Source organism: Rana temporaria, chromosome 5, assembly GCF_905171775.1.
Source record: "Rana temporaria chromosome 5, aRanTem1.1, whole genome shotgun sequence".
NCBI classification, from domain to species: Eukaryota; Metazoa; Chordata; class Amphibia; order Anura; family Ranidae; genus Rana; species Rana temporaria.
Window position 1 is genome coordinate 399764931 of NC_053493.1, and position 22746 is coordinate 399787676.

Genomic DNA, 22746 nt, shown 5'->3' on the forward strand with positions numbered 1-22746 from the left:
ACTGAGAAGCTCATCATACGATCAGGAAGGATGGCGGCCGCACACAGCTGTGACATAAGCTTTCTCCGCGGCAGCAGACAGGTTGGAGAGCGGGGGAAGGAAAGAGAAAGAGAACGAGTGCAGACGAAGCTTATGTCACAGCTGTGTGTGGCCGCCATCCTTCCGGATCATATGATGAGCTTCTCAGTGCGACTCTTGAGGAGCATGTCTGTATTCAGTCACGCTAAAGTTAACTAGCCAGAGAGAGGAGGTGAGCACTGCGGGGGACCAGAGCATCATGGGGGATAGAGGTGCATGGGGGACCAGAGCATCATGGGGGATAGAGGTGCATGGGGGACCAGAGCATTATGGGGGCAGGATAGAGGCGCATGGGGGACCAGAGCATCATGGGGGGGATAGAGGCGCATAGGGGACCAGAGCATCATGGGGGGGATAGAGGCGGATGGGGGACCAGAGCATCATGGGGGGGTTAGAGGCGCCAGAGCTTTAATGGGGGGGATAGAGGCGTATTGGGGTGCCAGAGAATCATGTAATTAAGTAGAACGGCTAATGGCTAGTGAAGGGGGAGGAGGGGCTTGGTTGGAGATCAGGGTTGGCCGGCTAGGGGGGTTTGTCCGGCCGCCATGGGAGAGACCTGTCAAAGTGGGCCAGTCTGGATGAAGTCCGGGACCAAATTTTTTACCCAGTCCAGCCCTGCTGATAGGTGGCACTGACTGATGGGCACTGATAGGTGGCACTAACTGATGGCTGGCACTGATAGATGGCACTGACTTATGGGCACTGGTAGGTGGCACTAACAGGTGACTGGCACTGATGGCTGGCAATTGATAGATGGCACTTATGGGCACTGAAATGCAGCATTAAATGACATGAGGAAAGGATTTATTTTGCAATGCTATTCTGTCTGCGGTGACCATCTTGGTACACCTTGCACTCGGCCGCAGTAAGCAGCAGTGGACATCTTGTTACACTCAGCCCGAACTATATGGACTTGGTGTAACAAGATATGCGCTGCTGGCTTACTGTGGCCGAGTGCAAGGTGTACAAAGTCGGGTGTCGGGATGTTCAAACGCTGACGGCGACACAGAACCACACTTCTTATGACTAAGCACTAAGCATTAGTGCGAAACGCGTCAGCTGTGTGTCCTATTTTTGCTGTGGCTTGTAGTGCTTTTATCCTATTTTATCAATAAATCCAACAAAAAAGTTTTTCTTTGGAGTGCGGCTGTCCATATATCTTCTTGTTTCAGAACGTCACTTCTGTTACTGAATGTGACGGCTCCGGTCACCAATCCTAATGGAAAATGCGGCTGCGCCCTGCACCCCTGCCAGCTTACCTAGTTGCACTGCTTGAGGACTCGCTCTCCGCTCCGCCCTCTGACCTCCAGTTGCGCACAACAACGCAGCCTCTCCCAAGTATCGGATTAGGCATCAGGAGCATTTGTACGAGTATGAGTACCGAGCAAATGCTTTGTATCGATCCCGATACCAATACTTGTATCATTATCATGACAACCCTACTTGCAATGCCTCATGGGACCTGTAGTTCCACAACAACTGGAGGGCCACAGGTTGAGTACCCATGCCTTAAAGAGGTTGTAACCCTAAAAAAAATAAAGATACTGTTCTCTTAGCGTAGGTTAAACAGCACAATGCTTGTGCTGTCCAATCTGTCCCTTTCTATGCTGTAAAAAACCTGTTTGAAAAAAAAAAAATTCCCTTTAAAAGCTATGGGAGGAAGCAGTGGCGTAGCGTGGGGGGTGCCAGGGGGGCCACCGCCCCGGGCGCAAAATTTAGAGGGGCGCTGTCACAAGTGTGTAGAGGAGGGAGCACCAACAACAGATGGAACATAGGAACATATGCATAATGTCACCACTCCAGGCTTTACTAGTCATTATCAAGCACACTCTCCTCCTCCTTACAGCCACTGCTGTCTCACACAGTGGATCATGTGATCAGATTGGAGCAAATTACTTGCCTCGCCCCAGGCACTGACAACCCACGCTACGCCACTGGGCGGAAGTGACATTTTGATGGCGATCGGTCCGTAAGTGGTTAATTTTCCTTGCATGTGATTGGGTATTCTTTGCAAAGTAAAGCTTTACCTCATTTACTAAGCTTTGCCTTTAGTAAATCAACCCCTTAGTACACCATAAACACTGGCTAGGAATACAGTTAACCCTTTGATCACCCCTGATATTAACTCCTTCCCAGCCAGGGCCGTCTTTAATGTTGATTGGACCCTGGGCAAAAAAATTCTTGGGCCCCCCCCCATGCAATTTTTCTCTCCACCTGCTCTGACACATACAATAAATATCAGCTAGACTTAAAATCAGTTTAATGTATCAGACCAGGCAGCGATTGCGATTGGTTGCTAGAGGTTACATCATATCATTACCACTTACTGACTGGTTGCTAGAGGTTACAGCACACATTACGGCTCACTGATTAGTTGCTAGAGGTTACAGCACATGATTTCTTCTTGTTGATTGGTTGCTAGAGATTACTGTACATTAAGGCCCCTTTCACACCGGGGTGGGAGGTGCGGTGGCGGTATAGCTACGCTATCCCGGTGGAATTGCGGCGGTATTCGGCCGCTATCTGTGCGGTTTTAACCCCCGCTAGCTGCCGAAAAAGGGTTAATACCACCGGCAATGCGCCTCTGTCCCATTGTTTTCAACACACCGCTCCTCTCACCGCTCCAAAGATGCTGCTGGCAGGACTTTTGGAGCGGTCCCGCCAGCGCATCGCCTCAGTGTGAAAGTACTCGGGCTTTCACACTGAGACTGCAGGGCAGGAGTTTTTCAGGTGGTATTTTTGCGCTAAATCGCATGAAAAACTCCTCAGTGTGAAAGGGGTCTTATACTGCTTACTTGCTAGAGGTTACATCATCATTTCACTTCAGAGGGGCATGATATACATATGAATGCTGCCTTTATTTACATATGAATGCCGTCTGCCTCAGCTATTTACATATGAATGACGGTTATTTACATGTAAACACAGGGGCCCGGGTTCACAAAGGAGTTACGAGTTACGACGGCGTATCTCCAAATACGCCGTCGTAACTCTAAGGCCCCTTTCAGATGTCCGCTCCACCTGTCCGTTATTACAAGTCCGTTAACGGACTTGTAATACATCCCTATGGGATCGCGTCCGTTAGCGGATGGAGCATCCGCTAGCGTCCGCGTCCGTCGGGATCCGGTTTTCGGACGGAAGAAAACCCTATTTTTCTTCCGTCCGGCGGAACGGAACTGATGCAGACGGACAGACGGTCCGTCTGCATCCGGTTCCCCATAGGGCAGAGCGGAGCTGAGACAGGGCGGTCCCTGCACTGTGTGCGGGGACCGCCCTATCCGCCGAAAGCTCAGCGGGGATTCACGCTGAGCCGACGGAGACACACGGAGCGGACCCAGAAATGGTCCGCTCCGTGTGAAAGAGCCCTAAGTCTGAGGCGTTGCATCTCTGCGCCTGATTCATAGAATCAGATACGCCTCACAGTTGCCTAGATACGAGCGGTGTAAGTCTCTTACGCCGTCATATCTTAGGGTGCATATTTACGCTGGCCGCTAGGGGCGCTTCCGTATATTTCCGCGTAGAATATGCAAATTAGCTAGATACGCCGATTCACGAACGTACGTGCGCCCGGCGTATCAATATACGTTGTTTACGTAAGGCGTCGGACCGGCGTAAAGTTACCCCTCATAAAGCAGGGGTAAATCATGTTAGGTATGGACGTCGGAAACGTCCGAACAGCGTCGTATTTTACGTTGTTTGCGTAAGTCGTCCGTGAATGGGGCTGGACGTAGGTTACGTTCACGTCGCCTAAGCATTGAGCGGGCGTAATTTACTTTGAAAATTCGACGTGATACTGAGCATGCGCGCCCATGCGCCGTTCGATAAGAGCGTCATTTACGTGGGGTCACGAAACATTTACATACAACACGCCCCCTACCAGCCTAGTTTGAATTAGGCGGGCTTACGCCGTGTCAGATACACTACGCCGCTGTAACATAGAGCGCAAGTTGTTTCTGAATACTGGACAAGCCGCTCTAAGTTACGGCGGCGTAGTGTATCTGAGATACGCTACGCCCGCCTAAAGATAGGCGTTTCTTTGAGAATCTGGGCCAGGGTCTGCAGGTGAGTCATCCGTACACAACAACAGGACAAAGCTGGGCAGCATTAGTAGCAGCACTTCACACTGAGATATGAGGACACAGCACATGACTAAAACTTCAAGGGACAAGGGAATTTAAACTGGGATAGTTGGCAAGTATGAGGCAGCTGCTTTGGGCCCCACAACAAAGACAGGGCCCAGGGCAGCTTCCCCTTTTGCCCTGCCTTAAAGACGGCCCTGTTCCCAGCCAGTGTCATTAGCACATATTTTTTAGCACTGATCGCTGTATTGGTGTCACTGGTTCCCACAAAGTGTCAGTTAGTGTCCGATTGTTTGCTGCAATATTTCCGTCCCGTTAAAAGTCGCTGATTGCCGCCATCACTAGTATAAAAAATAAATACAAATTCCAGTGTATATACCATAGTTTGTATTTGTTATAATTTTTGGCAAAAATAAATCAATATACACTTATTGGAATTTTTTTTTTTTTTTTTGTTACCAAAAATATGTAGCAGAACAAATATTGGCCTAAATTGATGAAGAAATTATATTTAATTTTTTTTTGTATTGGATGTATTTATTAACAAAAAGTAAGAAATATATATATATTTTTTTAATTGTTGGCCTTTATTTGTTTATAGCGCAAAAAAAATATAAAAACGCAGAAGTGATCAAATACCACCAAAAGAAAACTCTGGCCCGGATTTAGAGAGCAGTTACGACGGCGTATCTCCAGATACGCCGTCGTAACTCTGAGTGTGCGGGGTCGTATCTATGCGCCTGATTCAGAGAATCAGTTACGCATAGATTTCCCTAAGATCCGACCGGCGTAAGTGTCCCACACCGTCGTATCTTAGGCTGCATATTTACGCTGGCTGCTAGGTGGCGCTTCCGTAGATTTACGCGAGGAATATGCAAATTAGGTAGATACGCCGATTCAGAAACGTACGTCCGCCCGACGCATTTTTTTACGTCGTTTACGTTTGGCTTTTTCCGGCGTAAAGTTACCCCTGCTATATGAGGCGTATCCTATGTTAAGAATGGACTTCGTCCCCGCGTCGAATTTTGAAAATTTTACGTCGTTTGCGTAAGTCGTTCGCAAATACGGCTGTACGTAAATTACGTTCACGTCGAAAGCATTGACAGTTTGCGGCGTAATTTGGAGCATGCGCACTTGGAAACGTTCACGGACGGCGCATGCGCCATTCGTAAAAAACGTCAAATACGCGGGGTCACCATTAATTTAAATAAAACACGCCCACATCATCTACATTCGAATTAGGCGGGCTTACGCCGGACCACATACGTTACGCCGCCGTAACTTAGGGCGCAAGTTCTTTCTGAATACGGAACTTGCGCCCTAATTTACGGCGGCGTAACGTATCTGAGATACGTTACGCCCGCCGAGAGATACACTATTGTATCTGAATCCGGGCCTCTATTTGTGGGTAAAAAGGGACTTCAATTTTATTTGGGTACAGCATCGCACGACCGCGCAATTGTCAGTTAAAATGATGCAGTGCCGTATCGCAAAAATGGCCTGGTCATAAAGGGAGGTAAACCTTTCCGGAGGTCAAGTTGTTAATAACATTCAATTACAGTATGGCTTGTGTAGTGATTATATATGCTATATAAATAAAATAAAAATATTTTCTTTTTTTTCCCTACGAAAGTGGAGTTACCCTTTAATGAAAACACTTGCATTGTAATATAATTTCCCTGGAGAGGGAAGATGTTTTCATTGAAGATGGAATTGGATTTCATTTGGTATTGTTATAACTTACCCAGAAATGATGTCACACTTTCTATGTTCTTGAACACGCCATCGAATGTGAAGTTATCTGAAACAAAACAAGCAAAATTAAAGTGGATCTTTCAGTAATTTTACAAGTCTGCATCAATACATAACCTGACCATATGCAGCAACAGTAATAAAGCCCCCGTTCACACCAGCGCCGCTTATAATGCGATTTTAACCACTTAAGACCCGGACCAAAATGCAGCTAAAAGACCAGGCCCCTTTTTGCGATTCGGCACTGCGTCGCTTTAACTGACAATTGCGCGGTCGTGCGGCGTGGCTCCCAAACAAAATTGGCGTCCTTTTTTCCCCACAAATAGAGCTTTCTTTTGGTGGTATTTGATCACCTCTGCGGTTTTTATTTTTTTACGCTATAAACAAAAATAGAGCGACAATTTAAAAAAAAAATGCAATATTTTTTACTTTTTGCTGTAATAAATATTCCCCGAAAATATATAAACAAATACATTTTTTCCTCAGTTTAGGCCGATACGTATTCTTCTACCTATTTTTGGTAAAAAAAATCGCAATAAGCGTTTATCGGTTGGTTTGCGCAAAATTTATAGCGTTTACAAAATAGGGGATATTTTTATTGCATTTTTATAAATGATTATTTTTTTTACTACTAATGGCGGCGATCAGCGATTTTTTTTGTGACTGCGACATTATGGCGGACACTTCGGACAATTTTGACACATTTTTGGGACCATTGTCATTTTCACAGCAAAAAACGCATTTAAAATGCATTGTTTATTGTGAAAATGACAATTGCAGTTTGGGAGTTAACCACAAGGGGGCGCTGATGGGGTTATGTGTGACCTCAAGTGTGTTTACAACTGTAGGGGGGTGTGGCTGTAGGTGTGACGTCATTGATTATGTCCCCCTATTTAAGGGATGACACGATCGATGCTGAAGAACGGGGAAGCCGTTTACACACGGCTCTCCCCCTTCTTCAGCTCCGGGGACCGATCGCGGGACTCCAGCAGCGATCGGGTCCGCGAGTCCCGCGGTCCCGGTCACAGAGCTTCGGACCGGGTCGCTGGCGCGCACCCGCGACCCACGGCTGGGTACTAGTACAGGACGTACCTGTATGTACATGTGCCCAGCCATGCCATTCTGCCGAAGTATATGTGCAGGAGGCGGTCCTTAAGTGGTTAAGGACGGAGCCTCTTTTTCAGATGTGTTGTTTACAAATTAAAAAAACATTTTTGCAAGAAAATTACTTAGAGCCCCCAAACATTATAATTTTTTTTTCTAACAACCTAGAGAATAAAATGGCGGTCATTGCAATACTTTTTGTCACACCGTATTTGCGTAACGGTCATACAAGCGCACTTTTTTGGGGAAAAAAATACACTTTTTTAAATAAAAAAATAAGACCACAGTAAAATTTGCCAACATTTTTTTTATATCGTGAAAGATAATGTTACGCCAAGTAAATTGATACCCAACATGTGACGCTTCGAAATTCCGCCCGGTCGTGGAATGGCGACAAACTTTTGCCCTTAAAAATCTCCATAAGCAACTATTTAAAAATTCTACAGGTTGCATGTTTTAAGTTACAGAGGAGGTCTAGGGCTAGAATTATTGCTCTCACTCTAACGATTGTGGTGATACCTCACATGTGTGGTTTGAACACCGTTTTCATATGTGGGCGCTGCTCATGTATGCTTTTGCTTCTGCGCGCGAGCTTGGCGGGACGGGGCGATTTAAAAACATTTTTTTTTCTTATTTATTTTACTTTATTTTATTTATATTTACATTGTTTTAAAAAGAAAATGGTGTCACTTTTATTCCTATTACAATGAATGTAAACATCCCTTGTAATAGAAAAAAGCATGACAGGTCCTCTTAAATATGAGAGCTGGGGTCAAAAGGACCTCACATCTCATATTTAGACTAAAATGCAATAAAAAAAGAAAAAATATTGTCATTTGAAAAAAATTACAAAAAAAATGACCCTTAGGAACCGCCGCACGAATATATACGTCGACAGAATGTCACGGCTGGGCACATGGACGTATATATACGTCCTTTTTAAGAGCCCAGCCATGGGTCGCGAGTGCGCCGCCGGTGGCGCGCTCGCGACCCGGTCCGAAGCTCCGTGACTGTGCCCACGGGACCCGCGGACCCAATCGCCGCCGGTGTCCCGCGATCGGTCACAGGAGCTGATGAACGGGGAGAGGTGTGTGTAAACAAACCTTCCCCGTTCTTCTCTGTGGCAATATCAGTGATCTTCTGTTCCCTGATATAGGGAACAACGATCACTGACATCACACGTCCAGCCCCGCCGCCCTACAGTAAGAATCACACACACGGGCACACTTAACTCCTACAGCGCCCCCTTGTGGTTAACGCCTTCACTGCCATAGTAATTTTCACAGTAAACAGTGCATTTTTATAGCATTTTTTGCTGTGAAAATGACAATGGTCCCAAAAATGTGTCAAAAGTGTCCGTTGTGTCCGCCATAATGTCGCAGTCACGAAAAAAATCGCTGATCGCCGCCATTACTAGTAAAAAAAAAAAATTAATAAAAATGCCATAAAACTATCCCCTATTTTGTAAACGCTATAAATTTTGCGCAAACCAATCTATAAGTGCTTATTGCGATTTTTTTGGCCAGAAATATGTAGAAGAATACGTATCGGCTTAAACTGAGGAAAACAAATATTATTTTTTTATATCTTTTTTGGGGATATTTATTATAGCAAAAAGTAAAAAAATATTGCATTTTTTTCAAAATTGTCGCTGTTTTTTTTGATTATTGCGCAAAAAATGAAAACCGCAGAGATGATCAAATACCACCAAAAGAAATCTGTATTTGTTGGAAAAAAAGGACACCATTTTTGTTTGGGAGCCACGTCGCAAGACTGCGCAATTGTCAGTTAATGCGACGCAGTGCCGAATCCCAAGAAAGCGGCAATGTCCTTAACCTGCATAATGGTCCGGGTCTTAACCGGTTAAGAGCTATGGGCGGAGGTGACGTTTTGACATCGCTTCCGCCCTGCTATGGTATAGAGACGGGTGGGGGCCATCTTCCCCTCACTCGTCTCCATACCCAGCAACGTGAATGAACCCGATCACCTCCGCCGCTACCGACGGCTCCAGTGAGCAGTGGAGGGCACGGGAGAGCTATGGGACTTGGGGGCCTCTCCTGCTGCTGATAACGGTGATCTTGCGGCGAATCCGCCACAGAGACTAACATTATGGGTTATGGCAGCAGCTGCTACCAAAACAGAGATATCCATCTTCAAACAGCCGACGTATATATACAGTGGGCGGTCCGGAAGTGGCTGCATTGACAAGTCGCACCCTATTTATGCCTATTGAACCGTTCAAATCAGTTACGTGCACCGGTTTGAAAATGGTTCCTGCACTATTTTTGGCGATTTCGTGTGCGACTCGCATAGATATCTGTGCATGAAGTTGCACTGATGTTGGCAAGCTGCACATAAAATCGCACTGATCTGCGGCTTTGAAATCGTGCTGAAGTAGTGCGATTTCAACGCTGCGTTCAGTCCGAAACAGGGTGTAAAGGCCTCATGCAAGCTGGGAGTCCAAAACTCCACTTGTAAGGGCATTCGGCTTTTTTTTCCCACCTCTAATGGCCCGCACACACGATCCGATTATCAGACTAAAACGATCGTTCGAGGAAGAATCGTGCGATTTTAGGATCATGTGTACACTACTTTCCAGAGCCGATCATCCGGATATTATTCGATCGGACGAACGTGAAAATTTTCCTCGTACGATACCAGATCGTACAATTTTCATTTACTCAGTACAGTTGACGTCAGAAAATACGATACAAATACATTACACCACATGACATCACTTTTTTTTCATCGTACCAGAATTTTCGCGACTTTAGTACCCTATTCAATTTCTACTTGTGACTATTAGGCTTCATTTCCATGGACGTTTTTGGACGTTTTTACAGCCACTTTTCTGAGCGTTTTTTGCAGCTTAAAAACGTCTCTCCATGTTAGTCTATGGCCCCATGCCCACCATGACGTTTTTGAGCTGTAGATGGCTGAGCCGTTTTTAAGCTGCAAAAAAAAAACAGGACCAGTGCGTTCTGAAGCTCCAGTGTTAGAGCTGTAAAAACGGCAGATGTTAAAAAACGCTCAAAAACGTGCAAAAATGCTACCGCAGCATTTTTGAGCTCCAGCTAAAAAAAATAAAAAATATGGACAGGCGTTTTTAAGCTGTAAAAAAGGCTAAAAAAGTGGGGGGTTTTTTGAGCTGGAGCTCAAAAACGCAGCAGTAGCGTTTTTGCGCGTTTTTGAGCGTTTTTTAACGCCTGGCGTTTTTACAGCTCTAACACTGGAGCTTCAGAACGCACTGGTTGTGGGGTTTTTTTGCAGCTTAAAAACGGCTCAGCCATCTACAGCTCAAAAACGTCATGGTGGGCATGAGGCCATAGACTAACATAGAGAGCCGTTTTTAAGCTGCAAAAAGCGCTCAGAAAAGTGGCTGTAAAAACGTCCAAAAACGTCCATGGAAATGAAGCCTAAGTGAAAAAAGTCGTACGATCTGTCGTATGATATTCAGATCATGTGTACGGGCCATTAGCCTACGTTCACACTGCTGCAGGTTAGAAATTGTCCGACTTGCCCCCGAAGTCGCCAAAATAATAGTATCTCACAAAAGTGAGTACACCCCTCACATTTATGTAAATATTTTATTCTATCTTTTCCTGTGACAACACTGAAGAAATGACACTTTTCTACAATGTAAAGTAGTGAGTGTACAGCTTGTATAACAGTGTAAATTTGCTGTCCTCTCAAAATAACTCAACACACAGCCATTAATGTCTAAACCGCTGGTAACTAAAGTAAGTACACCTCTAAGTGAAAATGTACAAATTAGACCCAATTAGCCATTTTCCCTCCCGGGTTACAAGGTCTCAGGTGTGAATGGGGAGCAGGTGTATTAAGTTTGGTGTTATCGCTCTCAGGCCTCATACACGACCGGGTTTCTCGGCAAAAAACAGCAAGAAAACTGCTTCTTGCCGAGATTCCCATGCGTGTGTACGAGGCATTGAGGTTTCTCATCTGGAAATCAGGCAAGAATCTCGACGAGAAAAAAAGAAAACCTGCTCTCTTTTTTCTCGTCGAGATTCTCGTTTGCCTGTTTCCAGACGAGAAACCCGAGAGTGTGCATACTTACCTGTCGCCGTGGAAACCCGCGCATGCTCGAAATGACTTTGACGCATGCGCGGTAGCTTCCACGGCATAGGTAGGGTGAAGCAAGTTGGCGGCGACGGCATCGAATGTGACGAGCGCATGCTCGACATTCGCAATGACGTCACCATGTTCTTTCCTTTCAAGAGAACCGCGGTTCTTTTGAAATGATAGTCAGTACACAGTCCGGCGGCGAGAGTTTCTTGCCAAGAATCTCATCAGGGAAAACGACAAGCAACGATGGCATCTGCAAAACTTTGGGCACCCTGCAGAGTTAATATCTTGGCAAGTATCACAGCTTGTAAACGCTTTTTGTAGCCAGCGAAGAGTCTTTCAATTATTTTTTGAGGTATCTTTGCCCATTCTTCCTTACAAAAGTCTTCCAGTTCTTTGAGATCTCTGAGCTGTCTGTCACGCAATGCTCTTTTAAGGTCTATCCATAGATTTTCAATTATGTTGAGGTCAGGAGATTGTGAAGGCCATGGCGAAACCTTCAGTTTACGCCTTTTGATGTAATCTCCCGTGGATTTTGAGGTGTGTTTAGGATCATTATCCATTTGTAGAAGCCATTCTCTCTTTAACTTCAGCTTTTTCACAGATGGCATCAAGTTACCATCCAAAATTTGCTGAAATTTTATTGAATCCATTTTTCCTTCTACTCGTGAAATGTTCCCTGTGCCACTGGCTGCAATACAACCCCAAAGCATGATTGATCCACCCCCATGTACCTTTGCTCATTCCGGCCCAAAAGTTCTATTTTAACCTCATCGGTCCACAGAACTTGTTTCCAAAATGCATCAGGCTTGTCTATATGTTCATTTGCAAAGTTCAAACGCTGATTTTTGTGGTGAGGACGTAGAAGAGGTTTTCTTCTGATGACTCTTTCATGAAGACCATATTTGTACAAGTATCTCTTTATAGTGGAATAGTGTACCACAACTCCAGTGTCTGCCAGATCTTTCTGGAGGGATCGTGCAGTCAAACGTGGGTTTTGAATTGCTTTTCTCACAATCCTGCGAGCTGTTCTGTCTGATATTTTTCTTGGTCTTCCAGATCTTGCTTTTACTTCCACTGTTCCTGATGACTGCCATTTCTTAATTACATTCCGAACAGAGGATATTGACATCTGAAAACGCTTTGCTATCTTCTTATAGCCTTCTCCAGCTTTGTGAGCGTCAACTATTTTCACTTTCAGTTTTCTAGACAACTGCTTAGAAGAACTAATGGTGCTAATTGTTGGGGCAAGGTCAGATGAGTCTGGGTATTTTAAACCTTTGAGATTGACATCACCTGGTCTTCCCAGACGATGATTGAGAACAATCTATGACACTGGCAGGTCTCAGCTTTGCAAAGGGGGGCAGTGCATGCTATACATTCTGCAGGGTGCCCAAACTTTTGCAGACCGCATTTTTTTGTTTTGTGTAATTTTGAAAGTGTAAATGATGGAAATAAAATCTATTTTTTTTTTTTTGACATATTATAAGAATGTCTAATCTGTAATTTGATGCCTTTTTGAGATTTTTCCATCTTTCCTTGGCTTTGTTATGCACATTAATACAAATGTTTACCTGGGGTGCCCAAACTTTCCATCCCCACTGTATATATATATATATATATATATATATATATATATATATATATATATATATATATATATATTTAAAAAGTGAAAACATAACTTTTTTCAAATAGAAATAAAATAAAAAAAATAAAAACTGAACACAAAAATATCTTAAGGTGTGAAAAAGGCAAATGTAACCTCTGATAGGAAGGATGAAGACGCTGAATAAGTTGTGCTGCTCATTAAAACCCAATATTTTCCTCCTAAAATAGTTGTGGCCCCTGGCTGCGCTATATTTATCAGGGAGGAGGTTCTGTTCTGGGAACATGTCATGGATTATGCAGGTGAGCCGGATGCTGACAGGTGTAGAGAGACGGATTATACTTAATACATAAATCATCATTTTCCTATAGGAATCAGTAGGATGGAGTCACTCCGGCAGCGCCAGCTTATGTTATCCACATACACACACACATATATATATATATACTGTATACTCTATATTCACATAAATGTGTGAGATTTATCATTGTAAAGATTTTACCTTGCAGCTAATTCAGAACCAATGACAGCAGCCTCTGCCCCGAGGAGCTTACAATCTAATGTCTCTGCTGACGTCATACAAACCCTCTGGGGTCGGTCCGGGTGGAATTCAGTTTATCTTCAGATATGCCTTTGCATTTTGGGAAGAAACTGGAGCACTTGGAGGAAGTGAAGGAAGGGAGTCCAAAAATAAGATCCCTACTGGGAACTGAATCCAGAGCAGGCGCCTGTGTGTATAATCCCTAAAATCAGTGCTGCTGGGTTCTAATGAAGGAAACCTGTACATCTGCCTCTGGGCTTCCTATGAGGAATATTTAGTTTATAGATTGTCTCTTTCCGTTCAGGTCTGTGATTGCGGTGGATACATATTTTCTACAGGATAATCATATCCTTGTTCTGACACATAGAACCCTCAGCTGTCCTACTAGGGTTGCCACCTGTCCGGGATTCACGACCGCGCAATTGTCAGTTAAAGTAACAGTGCTGTATCGCAATAAATGGCCTGGTCATGAAGGAGGGGGTAAATCTTTCAGAGGGCAAGTGGTTAATAGTCACCTCTACTTCAGTGTTTGCTGCTAGCTTCTGGGTCCCATGCTTGCAGCTTCACTGCAGCTTACTGAACACAGGAGGTTGCCCGTTTGATGCGGGCACCATTTAACCACTTGCGGACCACCTGCCAGCAATGTACTGCGGATGGGCAGCCCATGCAGGCAAAGCGACATACTGGTACATCGCTGCCTGCTTATGGGTTTAGGACACAAGCACGTGTGTAGCTGGCCAGCTAGAACCTGTCCTAGGTAGTTAATATAACCTATATGCATATACAGCTAAACCTGCTCAGAACCTAAATGTAATGCACATGTTTATATGTGAGAGACAAAGCAAAGTTATTCACTGTGATTTATGCTTGAATGTCATATAATAGTTATATGTTGTGTTCACAGAGGCAAAAGAAAAAATATGCCTTTGAGAATCGTTTAATTATATGACAGTGAAGGTAAGCTCAAATTACACAGTAGAATTCATACCAGAAAGCATAGAGTTAAGCTTTTGTGACTCATCAGTAGCCTTGGCCAATCACAGCTAATCTCACATTGAGCAGAGTCTCGACCTATCACAGACACCTTTGCATCCATTCTGTTTGGGAGGTTCCTAATACTGTACATGTGCCGCATTCATTCCACATGAAGACAGAGAGCAGAGCAGACATACAGAGTTCAGTTTTATGGAAGCAAGGGCCTAAATAGGTACGTTACACAAGTTATAGATATGTTCTTATTGTAAATAGTGTGATTAGAACTGAATACTGATCTAGTTGTGTGTTCACTTGTAGTTCCACCGAACTAAGCCATCAAAAAAAGTCATCTAACCGCCCTAACTGTAGTTCCACCGAACTAAGCCACATTCAGTCATTCGAACTAAGTCACATCCATCTACTTTAACAAGCTAACAAACCCTGCAAACCAAGTTGCAAACCACAGTTGAGAGAGAGAGAGAGAGAGAGAAAGAGATCCACCATTTTATGTTGAATGACAAGATTGAATATTTGAACGTCCATTTTGTGATACTTATTCAACACGTGTTTGTACATGGACTGTCTGCTGCAAAGCAGCAGTGTTATCTATGAAGTTAATAAAGAAGTTATTTTAAGCATTTGGTGTGCTCTTTAAACCTACTGCTTCCATAGAACGGCAATAGAGGAATTTCAGAGTAATAGACAGTCTTGTTGGACTGAAAAGTCAGAGATATCACAATTCTTCTAATGCCACAGTGCATGAGGCACTTTATAGTGTTGCGCCTGCCACAACGTGTGCCCCCCACCCCCACCGACACCCGCTGTTACTGTACACAGTGCCATTCTTGGAATTCAACCTTTCCTCTTATTGGAGGAGGATGTGTCTCACATTTCCTCAATATGTATAAAGTGGTGGTGCAGTAATCCTGACACAGATAACACAAATGGTAGGGATTGGTGGGAAGGGGAGGGCTCAGTTAAGAAATGCCAAGTAATATTTCCTAGACATATGCAATTCGTTTTGTTCCGAATTCGTTTTTTAACGGATTTTGACAAATTAGTTACGGTAATTTGGAAATATCCGAATTAATGAAAACCCATTTAACCAACTTTTCCAAATATTTGTAAATTCAAATATTCGAAAATTCATAAATTATAAAAAAAATTATGAATTCTAAAAAATTCATAAATTAGAATTGTGGAAATTAGAAAATCTGAAAACCCAAAAATTAGAAAAGCTGAAATAATAGCTAACTAATAATAACTTAAAGGGGTTGTAACGGAAATTTTGTTTCCCTAAATAGCTTCCTTTACCTTAGTGCAGTCCTCCTTCACTTACCTCATCCTTCCATTTTGCTTTTAAATGTCCTTATTTCTTCTGAGAAATCCTCACTTCCTGTTCTTCTGTCTGTAACTCCACACAGTAATGCAAGGCTTTCTCCCTGGTGTGGAGAAAGCCTCTTGAGGGGGCGAGCAGGAGTGTCAGGAAGCCCACTAACACACAGCTCCTTTCTCTATCTGCAAAGTAGAGAGTGTCCTGACCCTCCTGCTCGCCCCCTCCCCCCTCAAGAGGCTTTCTCCATACCAGGGAGAAAGCCTCGCATTACGGTGGTGAGTTACAGAGAGAAGAACAGGAAGTGAGGATTTCTCAGAAGAAATAAGGACATTTAAAAGCAAAATGGAAGGATGAGGTAAGTGAAGGTGGACTGTACTAAGGTGAAGGAAGCTATTTAGGGAAACAAATGTTTCCTTTACAACCTTTAACTATTAATACTGTATTTATTGGTGTATAACACTCACTTTTTTACCCTGAAAATAGAGGTTAAACTGTGCCTGCGTGTTATACGCAGGGGGCTGTGGAACTTTTTTTTTCCTGAAACTTCCCTCTTAAAGTTAGGGTGAGTGTTATACGCCGATAAATACGGTAATTATTAAATGATATAAAATATATAAAAACTTTCCACAGCCCCCTGCGTATAACACGCAGGCACAGTTTACCCTCTATTTTCAGGGTAAAAAAGTGAGTGTTATACGCCAATAAATACAGAAACTATATTAGAAATTCCTTTCAAATTTGGCTGTTTGTGAACGTAACAAATATGAATTTATCCAAAGTTACTAATTATCCGAAATAACGAATGTCGCATTTAAACAAATGGAATAAAAATAATAAATTATAATAAGAATTAAAAAAAGTTTTTTTATTATTATTAATTTGTTACGTTCCATTTGTTTAGATGGGGCATTCGTTATTTTGGATAATTCATAACTTTGGATAAATTCATATTCGTTACGTTCATTAACAGCCAAATTTGAAAGGAATTTCCAATATAGTTACTGTATTTATTGGCGTATAACACGCACTTTTTTTACCCTGAAAATAGAGGGTAAACTGTGCCTGCGTGTTATACGCAGGGGGCAGTGGAAAGTTTTTTTTCCTGAAAATTCCCTTTTAAAGTTAGGGTGCGTGTTATACGCCTGTGCGTGTTATAACCCGATAAATACGGTAGTTATTATTTCAGATATTTGGATTTTCAAATTTAGATTTTCTGATTTTTTTGTACGATTATTTTTGAACGTTTACGAATTTTTGGGAAATTTAATATTTTTTTAAAAAATTTACGAATTTTTAGAAAATTTACGAATTTTTAAAAAATTTTACGAATTTTTAGAAAATTTACGAATTTTTAGAAAATTTACGAATTTTTAGAAAATTTACGAATTTTTAGAAAATTTACGAATTTTTAGAAAATTTACGAATTTTTAGAAAATTTACGAATTTTTAGAAAATTTATGAATTTTCGAATTGGGATCATAACGAATTACCCAAAAAACGAAAGAAAAAAAAACCCCAGAATGAAACGGAAACAAACTAATTTTTCGGCTATTTCATTTGCGTTTAGTAGGTTGGCTTCACTATGGAAGTCCCTCGGTACAGCGGTGCTCAGATGAGTGCCATTGGACACTTTCTTCATGTCAACTGGAGTAGTGAAAGCCCAGGTTGGAAGACGTTTATACATGCAGCTGAGTTTTTTTCAGCGATCGGTTACGTGTTCATGCGCATTCTCTAGCATAAATGCAATGGAGCCTCTAAGTCTTTGGTTTTGGCTCCACACTCTAAGAATTGTGTTACTTACTTATATTTCCCAGCGGCAGGTCGTTAAGTTCAGGTAGAACAGGAGATACTCCAGATTCTTGTGTAGTTCCTAGGGCAAAAGAAAAAAAATTGATAATGGAGATATTGATAATGGAGTTATAACATGTCCTCTTGTGGGTCCTCTCCCAAAACCACCAGGAAAGCACTGAGGGTCAAGGTGGAGACTGTGGGGGTCATTTACTAGAACTGGAGCATTCAAGATCTGGGGCAACTCTGTATAGAAACCAATCATCCTCCAGGTTTTATTGCCAAAGCATAATAGAACAAGCTGAAGTTAGAAGCTGATTGGCTACCATGTAAAACTGCACCGGACAGGGCCACTGTTAGAAATCACAGGGCCCTATAAGCTTACTTGACCCCCCCCCCCCCAGGACGAAAATATCAAAGCAATATTCCATCATGAATGTGGACACAAACATTCCATCATACATAAAAAAAACATAAATCCCTCCCCCTTCCAGCACAAATCTTTGCCCCCCCAATCCCACCGCCCAGCTCAAATCCCACACCAATTCCCCCTCCTAGCACAAATCTCCCTCACCCCAAAACAATCACCCAATCTAACACACATGCTTATTCTTCTCAAACTTTGGATCCTAGCACAAATCTTCTCACCCAAATACCCCCTGCCAGCACTAATCCCCCCCTGTCCCTCCTGTTTGCTTAGATTACCCCACCCCTTCCTGGCAAAAAATCCTCCCCATCCCCTCTCCCAGCACAAATCTTCCTTCTCGAATCCTAGTGGTGTCGCTATGGGGGTACAGGGGATGTGGACAGAGGGGTGACACCCAGGGCCGGCCGCTGGATTGCCTCCTTGTGCAGGGAGCTGTGTATTGTGCAGGGAGCTGTGTATTGTGCAGGGGGCTGTGTATCGTGCAGGGGGCTGTGTATTGTGCAGGGAGCTGTGTATTGTGCACGGGGCTGTGTATTGTATAGGGGGCTGTGTATTGTATAGGGGGCTGTGTATTGTGCAGGGGGCTGTGTATTGTGCAGGGGGCTGTGTATTGTGCAGGGGGCTGTGTATTGTGCAGGGGGCTGCGTATTGTGCAGGGGCTGTGTAATGTGCAGGGGGCTTTGTAATATACATGGGGGCTGTGTATTGTGCCGGGGGCTGTGTAATGGAAAGGGGGTTTGTCATGTAAAGGGAGCTTTGTAATATGCATGTGGGCTGTGTATTGTGCAGGGGGCTTTGTAATGTAAAGGGACTAAGTAATGTAAAGGGGGCTGTGTAATGTTCTGAGGCTGTATAATGTGCAGGGGGCTGTGTATTGTGAATGGGGCTGTGTAATGTGCAGGGGGCTGTATAATGTGCAGGGGGCTGTATAATGTGCAGGGGGCTGTGTATTGTGCAGGGAGCTGTGAAATGGGCTGTGTATTGTGCAGGGGGCTGTGTATTGTGCAGGGGGCTGTGTATTGTGCAGGGGGCTGTGAATCGGGCTGTGTATTGTGCAGGGGGCTATGTATTGTGCAGGGGGCTGTGAATCGGGCTGTGTATTGTGCAGGGGGCTGTGAAACGGGCTGTGCATTGTGCAGGGGGCTGTGTATTGAGCTGAGGCTTTATAATGTACAGGGGGCTGTGTATTGTGAATGGGTCTGTGTATTGTACAGGGGGCTGTATATTGTGCAGGGGGCTGTCTGTGTATTGTGCAGGGGGCTGTGAAACGGGCTGTGTATTGTGCAGGAGGCTTTGTAATATGCATGGGGGGCTGTGCATTGTGCAGGGGGCTGTGTAATGTAAAGGGGGGTGTGTATTGTGCAGGAGACTTTGTAATGTAAAGGGGCTGTATAATGTGCAAGGGTCTGTGTAATGTGCTAGGGGCATATACATGGGGGCTGTGTATTGTGCAGGGGGCTTTGTAATATACATGGTGGCTGTGTATTGTGCAGGGGGCTGTGTAATGGAAAGGGGGTTTGTCATGTAAAGGGAGCTTTGTAATATGCATGTGGGCTGTGTATTGTGCAGGGGGCTTTGTAATGTAAAGGGACTGAGTAATGTAAAGGGGGCTGTGTAATGTTCTGAGGCTGTATAATGTGCAGGGGGCTGTGTATTGTGAATGGGGCTGTGTAATGTGCAGGGGGCTGTATAATGTACAGGGGGCTGTATAATGTGCAGGGGGCTGTGTATTGTGCAGGGAGCTGTGAAATGGGCTGTGTAAGTTATGACGGCATAGTGTATTTCTCGGCGCGTATTTCAAATTGGGCGGGTAGGGGGCGTGATTCATTTAAATGAAGCGCGTCCCCGCGCCGATTGAAATGCGCATGCTCCGATTCGAAATTTCCCGCCGTGCTTTGCGCGAAATGACGCTGCACCGACGCCATTTTTTGAACGTAGGACATGAGTTACGTCCTTTCCTATTCACGGACGACTTACGCAAAAAAAAAAAATTCGAAATTCGACACGGGAACGACGGCCATACTTTAACATGGCAAGTCTATCTATACGCCACGAAACAGCAGCTTTAACTATACGCCGGGAAAAGCAGACTAGCTACGACGTAAGAGAATGCGACGGCCGCGCGTACCTTGGTGGATCGCCGGAAAAAGCTAATTAGCATCCCCGACGCGGAAAACGACGCAAACTCCACCCAGCGGGCGCCGAAGTATTGCACCTACGATCCGAAGGCGTACGAAGCCGTACGCCTGTCAGATCGAAGCCAGAAGCCGTCGTATCTTGGTTTGAGGATTCAAACTAAAGATACGATGCGGGGGGGGGGCGTGGCCAAGAGCGGCATGTGAGCGGACGTGTCTCACAGAGCTCCCAAACAGCACACTGCAGCGATCCTTCTCCCGGCCGAAATACCGATCGTTTCCGGAAACGGACACCACCCAGCTGTACATCAGCACTCGGTGCACGCAGCGACCTGCTTTCCAGCCCGATAACCGGTATGATGACCCGTAAACAGCTCAAAGGAGATGAGCTCCCTGATTTCCAAAATGGCGCCGCGGCGGCCTGGAAGACACGCGGAGACAAACGGGACCACGGTAAGATCCCCCTCAAGACACCTAAAGCCATGGGAAAAGAGGCCCCTAAGGACATGGTGTACTATGCACAAAAACTGAACGGCCTGGCTGACCGCCCCTCGGACGAGGAGTTGGACGCCACGCCTGATATATTTAATACAATGGCGCCGGGGCCCTGCTCTGCCCGGACTTCACAGGCCTCAGCACAAGTAACACATGCAGAGAGTGCAGGAGAGGAGGAGGAGGACGAGAGTGCTGAGCAACCCACACTGGCCCAGATACTGCAGGCAGTGAATAAGTGCACGGCCACAGTGCAGACATTGCAGCAACACTTTGGGGGGCTGAAGGAGGAGGTGGGACTGATTCGACAAGACTTTCAAAAAATCAGAGAGCGCACCACTGCGGTGGAAAGTCGTGTAAGCGAGGTGGAGGACAGGATGGCCCCTCTTATTAGGGAACTGCAGGTCACGGCTAGAATCGCGACAGCTAACGAAAGCCGTAATGAAGATATTGAAAACCGCTTGAGGAGGAGTAATATCCGCATAGTAGGCCTGCCAGAGAAGACAGAAGGCCGTGATCCCACTGCATTTGTGGAGACCTGGCTGCAAGAGGTGTTTGGCAAGGATGCCTTCACGCCCTTCTACTCAGTTGAGAGGGCACACAGAGTACCACCTAGGCCTCTCCCTCCTGGTAACCCACCACGCACCATGCTAGCCAAACTGCTTAACTTTAAAGACAAGGAAATCATCCTGAGGCTGGCCAGAGAACGCCGCAATGTCCAATATAATGGAGTAAGGGTGTCCTTCTACCCCGACTTCTCTGCGGAAGTACAGAGGCGCAGGGCCAAATTTGGAGAGGTGAAGAGAAGGTTGCAACGCCTGCGAGCCAACTACGCGATGTTATATCCTGCTAAGCTCCGGATTATTGCAGGAGGCAGGGCCCAATTCTTTGAATCAGCTACGGAGGCCTCATCCTGGCTGGACCAGAATGAGCATCAGATTCGACAAGCAGAGGATCCAGGTGCAGATGCGGACTGATGTGCTTCGAGTTTATGGACTGCAGAGTTTGATGGCAAGCCGGTTCATTTCCTTTTTTTTTTTCGTTTACCTACCATTGGACTGTGGGTCTATCTCTGTTATTACTCACATGGTCTAAGGACCGGGAGAACAATATATGCAGAATTCTTTTCTGCACAGGAACGGAGCGAACTGACTATTTTGCATTCTATTTCCTGATTTTGCCTGTTCCACATGCGATTTGGACCACGCGAGGAGTGCCCCTTGAGGCGCAATGTTGGGGCCACGGACTGCCTGTTGCGTCTGTGGCATATTGAGGGCAAAGGTTATGCCCGGCGGCTTTTGTCCGCAAAGTTGATAAGCTTGTTTTTTTTTTGTCTGGTGCTACTGACTCTGCTCCCCTCTTTTTTGGAAGCCGCTCTCTACTACATACGCTCAGTGGAGCTCCCGCTCCGGACTTGTGCTACCTACCACGGAACTGTACCGGGCGAGGAGACACGGACTACTACCCTGCAATGTCCCACCTCTGATTATGTGGAGATGCCGACACAAGTAACATTTTTCTTTTTTCTTCCCTTTTTCAGTTTTGCCTTTTTAATTTTGAGCTCCCGGGAGCTAACCTGCTTTTCCTGGAAAACACTGTGTGCCGTGACGCCATTGGGCGAGAGGGAAAGACACAGTGATCTAAGAGGCGGGTGGAGGATTGTTATGTCATGCATTGATATTATAATGAAGGAAGGATGTCTGGAATTGCTGTAGTCTCATGGAATGTGAGGGGCTTGGGAGAACCACTTAAACGTACTATGGTTTCCACCTCCCTTAGGAAGCACTTCCCGGCCATTTGCGTTTTGCAGGAGACACATTTAACTCCGGACACTAGGTCGTGGCTGGGATTTGCCTGGGCAGGTTGGACTTATCATTCCACTCACACCTCATATTCAAGGGGTGTGAGTGTATTGATACACAAATCCCTGGATTTTCACTGTATGGATTCTAAGATTGATCAGGAGGGAAGATATGTGTTTCTGCTGTGTAGGGTATACCAACTGTCATTCATTCTGGCTGCAGTATATGTCCCTCCCCCATTCAGCCCGCAGATACTGAGGTCCCTCCTTGCTTTTCAGCTATCACATCCTGGAACCCCGCTAGTGGTAGTGGGAGATTTTAACGGGATAATGAATCCATATTTGGACAGGCACCCCCCCCCCGAGGGGACCCCCGGGGACGACTAGAACGGCCATGGCTAAGTTTATGGAAGAGGTGGGCTGGGTAGACCCCTGGAGACAAAAAAACCCCCTCGAGAGGCAATTCTCTTGCTTCTCCAAGACACATATGTCCTTGTCTAGGATTGACCTGTGCTTGTGCTCGGCGTCTGCCACACAATATGTTGA

General features: G+C 44.9%; 1 protein-coding gene across 2 annotated transcripts in view; it reads right to left on the reverse strand.

Annotated features, from left to right (window-relative positions):
* The window catches only part of OC90 (otoconin 90), a 124088-nt gene that overhangs the window by 89050 nt on the left and 12292 nt on the right, over positions 1-22746 (reverse strand). For both annotated transcript variants that reach the window (XM_040354979.1, XM_040354980.1), the window contains exons 3-4: positions 17359-17427; positions 5902-5958 (exon numbers count right to left, since the gene is read on the reverse strand). In XM_040354979.1, coding sequence (XP_040210913.1) covers positions 5902-5958; positions 17359-17427 — 126 coding nt within the window. The remainder of the gene's footprint in view (positions 1-5901; positions 5959-17358; positions 17428-22746) is intronic.